Genomic DNA, 5,737 nt, shown 5'->3' with positions numbered 1-5,737 from the left:
AGGACATTAGAAGCCCCCCCTCCGTTTCCCCCCCCCCCCAAGCACCAAGAATACCGAGCATCACTTGCCCCAGAGCCCCTATCTATACCTTGTGGCTCATAGCCACTGATGGACCTCTGCTCCATATGCTTATCTAATTCCCTTTTGAAGCCGTCCATGCTTGTAGCCATAAGTATTATTGCGTAAGTATTATTGTGTAAGTATTAATAATCAACACACACAAAAATTGTGGTATAATTTGCATTTATCAATTACAATAAGATAGGAGTTCAAAATTAGTAAGTTTTCACGACATAATATTTTTGATAGCTTATTTCCGTGATTCTCTACTCCTTAACTAGACTGTGGGCCAGCAAGATAACACACTGACAACAGTACTCAAGCGTCCCCCGTGAATTCCCCCGTGAATTCCAAAGCGGGAACAACCGAACACTGGAATCCCTCCATCATTTGGCAGGACCTGAAAGGTTTACCTCACAGACACCGTGAGCTAAACTGCCACTTGGCCAAACCAAGTGGGCAGGAAGCAATTGAGAAGCCAGTTTGGTGTAGTGGTTAAGTGCGTGGACTCCAATCTGGGAGAACCAGGTTTGATTCCCCACCCCTCCACTTGCACCTGGCTGTATGACCTTGGGCAAGCCATAGTTCTGTCAAAGCTGTTCTTGGAAAAGAGCTGTTTCTGTCAGAGTTCTCTCAGCCCGGCCTACCTCACAGGGTGTCTGTTGTGGGGAGGGGAAGGGAAAGGAGTTTGTAAACCGCTTTGAGAGTCCCTTTGGGTAGTGAAGGGTGGGGTATAAATTCAATCTCTTCTACAGGGGTCCCTCCCCTTCGAAGAATTTGAGAGCCGTGTCTCTAACTGCTACCCCACACTGTCCCTTTGAAAAATTCACTTTTCACCCAACCCTCTCAAATATATCTCAAGCCCGATTTCTATGCTAAGGAGACAGAGCATAGGGTATCCGCTGGCAATGAATTCCTGAGGAAGGGCAAGTTAACCCCCCAGGGATGCCCGGGGGCTGCAGAAACCTTTCACAGTCTAGACGCTTTTTCCTTACCCTGCTGCTCATCCCGGTTTGGCGTCTGCAAGTTCTGTGGCGCTGAGGAGACCTGACAGGTCCCTGCTGGGCCGTCCGCGCTCTCTTGGCCTGACTCTGAGGACGGTGCCGCCTGCAGGAAAGGGGGCAGAGATTGGGTGAGATTGAGAAATAACTTCTATGCGCCAGGCCTTAACGTAATTCCTCGGGGCGTGCACTTTCTGTTCGCTGCACTTTGTTTGCTCAGCTACAGCGAAACAAATTTCTGCAAGCAACAACCTCCCCCCCCCCCAGCTATAAAAGGAATAAACATGATAGGGCACTCCACATGGCACCCATTCGCTTTGTCGCCAGCCCAGGTTCCTCAATCCAGCGACAGGACCGGAGGGAGAAGCAGAAGCGACTGACATGGGCGCAGTTGCGCCTCTGGATCCGCGCTGTGACACAGGAGCCGCCCTGAGTGAGGTGGATCTTATGATCTCTCCTGTGGAGATGACCGGAATCTCTCCTGCGAATGTCACCCTGTTCAGTTCAGGGTCCTGAAAAGTCCTTAATGGTCCCCACATGCAAAGCCCTTTGCCCCACGAACTGAAGAGAGGAGGAGACGGAAGAGGAGATTGGATCTATACCCCGGCCTTCACTCAGTCTCACAGCAGTTTACAATCGCCTTTCCCTTCCCCTCCCCACAACAGACACCCTGCGAGCAGTGTTCCCCCTAAACTGAGTGAGTGTGAGTTAGCTCACAGTTTTTTAGCCTCCGGCTCACGCATTTCTGTCTTCGCTCAAGAAGGATGGCTTCGGAGCAAGCCAATTGATGCAGCAGCCAAATCGCTCGCTCACAACTTTAATGCCAGTCGCTCACAACATAGAACTTTTTCTCACAAGACTCCACAGCTTAGAGGGAGCATTGCCTGTAAGGTAGGTGGGGCTGAGAGAGCTCTTTCCAGAAACTGCCCTTGAGAGAACAGCTCTTATCAGAACTACGGCTTGCCCAAGGTCATCCAGCCAGGTGCAAGTGGAGGAGTGGGGAATCAAACCCGGTTCTCCCAGATTTAGAATCACAGACTCATAGAGTGGGAAGGGACCTCCAGGGTCATCTAGTCCAACCCCATGCACAATGCAGGAAATTCACAAAGACCTCCCCCCCCCCACACACCCCCAGGGACCCCTGCTCCACGCCCAGAAGATGACAAAAAACCTCCAGAATCCCCGGGCAAACTGGCCTGGAGGAAAATTGCTTCCTGACTCCAAAGTGGCGATCAAACCGCTCTACCTGTCAGGAAGTTCGTCACAATGTTTAGCTGAAAACTCTTATTGCAATATTCTCTATATGTAACACCTTGTTTCAACTGTACCCTCTTGTACGTTTGTAACAGAGTATTACTTACGTCACGCTTTAGATGGGTTTCTGTTTGCATTACAAAATTTGAGTCCGGTCCCATCTTATGGGCCAACAAAATGTTTCAGGGTCCTGAAATACTTAGGTGCTGGTGGGCTTGAATTTGGTGTAGTGGTTTGGTGTAGTGTAGTGGTTAAGTAAAGGTAAAGGTTCCCTTGCTCGAAAGCCAGTCAAATCCGACTCTAGGGTTGCGGTGCTCATCTCCGTTTTAAAGCCGAAGAGCCAGCGCTGTCCGAAGACGTTTCCATGGCCATGTGGCCGGCATGACTAAACACCAAGGCGCATGGAATGCTGTTACCTTCCCACCGAAGTGGTACCTATTTATCTACTTGCAATTTCTTGCTTTCGAACTGCTAGGTTGGCAGGAGCTGGAAGTAGAGCCGGGAGCTCGCTCCGTCATGCAGCAACTCGGGTCTCGAACTGCTGAACTACTGACCTTCCTCAGCCTGCAGTTCAGCGTCTTAACCACTTGAGCCACCGCAGCTCCAGTGGTTAAGGGTGTGGACTCTAATCTGGGAGAGCCGGGTTTGATTCCCCACTCCTCCACTTGCAGCTGCTGGATGACCTTGGGCAAGCCGTAGTTCTGACAAGAGCTGTCCTTGAAAGAGCAGTTCTCTCAGAGCTCTCTCAGCCCCACCGACCTCACAGGGTATCTGTTGGGGGAAGGGGAAGGAGTTTGTAAACCGCTCTGAGACTCCGAGTGAAGGGCGGGGTATAAATCCAATCTCTCCTTCTTTGTTCTACTGCTACAGACCAACACAGCGGCTGTCCTCTTGAAACGGTCTTCTGGTTGCGTTTTCTCATTCCGTAATCCATCCAGTTGCACGGTCTCACGGAACGGTTCTCTATGTTCTGCAATCCTCATTGGTTCTCAGTGAGAACGGTGGGCTATAAATCGATCGATTTTTTAAACAATGCTTTCACCTTGCTTGGCTGACACTCCACTCTGCTCTCTTGGTGCCCAGAGGTCGAGGGCTGGGCCGGATCCAGGACAGCCTCCTTGACGGTTTCCTTGTCTGAAGAGGGAGAGAGCAAAACACTCCTTACTAACGGGCACCGTACAGAGCATGGAACCAACGACACTGTGCCTGTCTGGAGGGCTTCTATTGGCCAGGCCAGGCCAGGCCAAGAGCTCCCCCAGACCTGGAGGTTAGTGTGATCAGGGAAGGTCAAGCCAAGCAGCACATAAGATTCATTCAGGCGAGGCTACAGAACAAGGCCGATGCCCGGCCTTTTGTTCCATCCCCACCTGGGTATGCGGTGACACTGGCTAGTCCTTTCCCATGTTGCTGATGGGCCAGGAGCAATATAAGCTTCTGAACACCCTTGGCACAAAGAAGAGGAGGAGGAGGAGGAGGAGATTGGATTTATACCCCGCCCTTCACTCGGAGTGTCAGAGCAGCTCACAAATCTCCTTCCCCTTCCCACAACAGACACCCTGTGAGGTAGGCAAGGCTAAGAGCGCTCTTTTGAGGACTGCCCTCGAGAGAACAGCTCTGAGAGAACTTATGACTGACCCAAGGTCATCCAGCAGCTGCTAGTGGAGGAGTGGGGGATCAAACCCGGTTCTCCCAAATTAGAGTCCCCGCACTTAACCACGACACCAAACAAGAGCTGGGGAGGTCTTTCTGGGCGGGCAGAGCTTGGAGGAAAGGCAGCTGGGGAATGCGGCGAAAAGCAGCAGTGTTCCCTCTAAGCTGAGTGAGTGTGAGCTAGCTCACAGTTTTTTAGCCTCCAGCTCCCACATTTTTGCCTTAGCTCAGGAAGGAGAGCTCCAGAGCAAACAGATTTATGCAGCAGCCAAATCGCTCACTCAAAACATTAAGGCCAGTAGTTCACAAAGTAGAATTTTTGCTCATGAGATGACACAGATTAGAGGGAACATTGGTCAGCAGCACTGGCTCCTGGGCCCTGCGGGGATGACAGGTGGCAGTCCCCTGGAGGTATCAGCTAGCCGGAGGGACAACATCCGAGAGAGGCCCTGGGCCTCCAAGGAGCCAGGCAAGATGTGGGTTAGCAGGACCTGTTCCAGGTTTTGAGGAAGCCTGAGCAGAGAGTCCCCAGGGTCCCCCCTCCTACTGGGCAAGCAGAGAGACCCAGGTTCCATCCCCAGCGTTCCCAGTTACGAAGACCAGAAGGGAGGTGATTTGAACACAGGTCAGCCATCCTCCAGGTGGGGCCTGGAGATCTCCGAGAATTATAACTGCTTTCCAGACTACAGAGATCAGTTTCCCTGGAGGAAATGACTCCTTCGGGGATCAGACTCTGTGGCATGGTGCCCAGCCAGGTCTCCCCCTCTCCCCAAACCCTGCTTTCCCCAGGTTCCACCCCAGACACGTCCAGCTATTTGACCCAAAGCCTCCACCGGAGACCCTGGAGAGCAGCTGCTGGTCTGAGCAGGCAATACCGACTTTGCTGGCTCCACCCCACACGTCTAGGTATTTCTCAACCCAAGACCGCTAACTGAGATCCTGGAGAACAGCTGCCGGTCCGAGCAGGCAATACCGACTTTGCTGGCTCTACCCCACACGTCCAGGTATTTCTCAACCCAAGACCGCTAACTGAGATCCTGGAGAACAGCTGCCAGTCCGAGCAGGCAATGCCGACTTTGATCCAGTGGTCGGATTCAGTATAGGGCAGCTTCACCTGTCCATGAGCTAAGGAAGACGAGGCTGGCATGCCGGCTCCAAACTCCTGGGCTCTAACGTCGCCGCTGCAAGAGCCCCGGTTCCCCCCACCCCTCGCGCCTGCGCCCATCCTCCGCAGAACTTGCAAGGCAAGCGCAGTGTGCGCGGCCGCGCTTGCGAGGGGGCGCCCGGCCGCCGCGCACTCCACCGTCCCCCCCCCCCCCACGGTACCGGCGTCGTGGGATTCCGGCAGGGAGACGACGCGGTAGACCTTGTAGGGCTCGGAGATGTCGAGGTGGCTCCGCTCGGGGACCTCTTGGAAGTCGGTGCTCTTGTTGAGGGCGCAGCGCAGGCGGGTCTTCCAGACCGACGGGTCCGCCTTGTCCAGCCCTTCGTGGAACTTGCCCTTGTGGATGGCCCAGGCCTAAAGGGGAAGGGGGGGGAGAGAAAGAGAGCCAACCATGGAACCGTGGGGTCCCAGAGTTGGAAGGGGTCCCCCAGGGTCATCTAGTCCAACCCCCCTTGTACAAGGCAGGAAATCCACAAAGCCCTCCCCCCCCCACAACCCTGCAGTGGCACCACCGTGGGGTCCCAGAGTTGGAAGGGGTCACCCAGGGTCATCTAGTCCAACCCGCCTTGCACAAGGCAGGAAATCCACAAAGACCTCCCCCCCACAC

The 5,737-nt window shown here is 53.8% G+C and overlaps 1 protein-coding gene across 1 annotated transcript in view; it reads right to left on the bottom strand.

The window, feature by feature from the left end:
• The window catches only part of LOC107116914 (interferon regulatory factor 4-like), a 50,729-nt gene that overhangs the window by 23,281 nt on the left and 21,711 nt on the right, over positions 1–5,737 (bottom strand). Inside the window, exons 2-4 of the mRNA XM_015418939.1 lie at positions 5,292–5,484; positions 3,358–3,449; positions 1,056–1,167 (exon numbers count right to left, since the gene is read on the bottom strand). Of these exons, the coding sequence (XP_015274425.1) occupies positions 1,056–1,167; positions 3,358–3,449; positions 5,292–5,484 (397 nt within the window). The remainder of the gene's footprint in view (positions 1–1,055; positions 1,168–3,357; positions 3,450–5,291; positions 5,485–5,737) is intronic.

This window comes from Gekko japonicus, unplaced genomic scaffold (genome assembly GCF_001447785.1).
Source record: "Gekko japonicus isolate JY-2015 unplaced genomic scaffold, Gekko_japonicus_V1.1 scaffold2617, whole genome shotgun sequence".
Classification (NCBI taxonomy): Eukaryota; Metazoa; Chordata; class Lepidosauria; order Squamata; family Gekkonidae; genus Gekko; species Gekko japonicus.
Note: the sequence above shows the minus strand (reverse complement) of the source record. Positions and strands in the feature narration are given on the sequence as shown.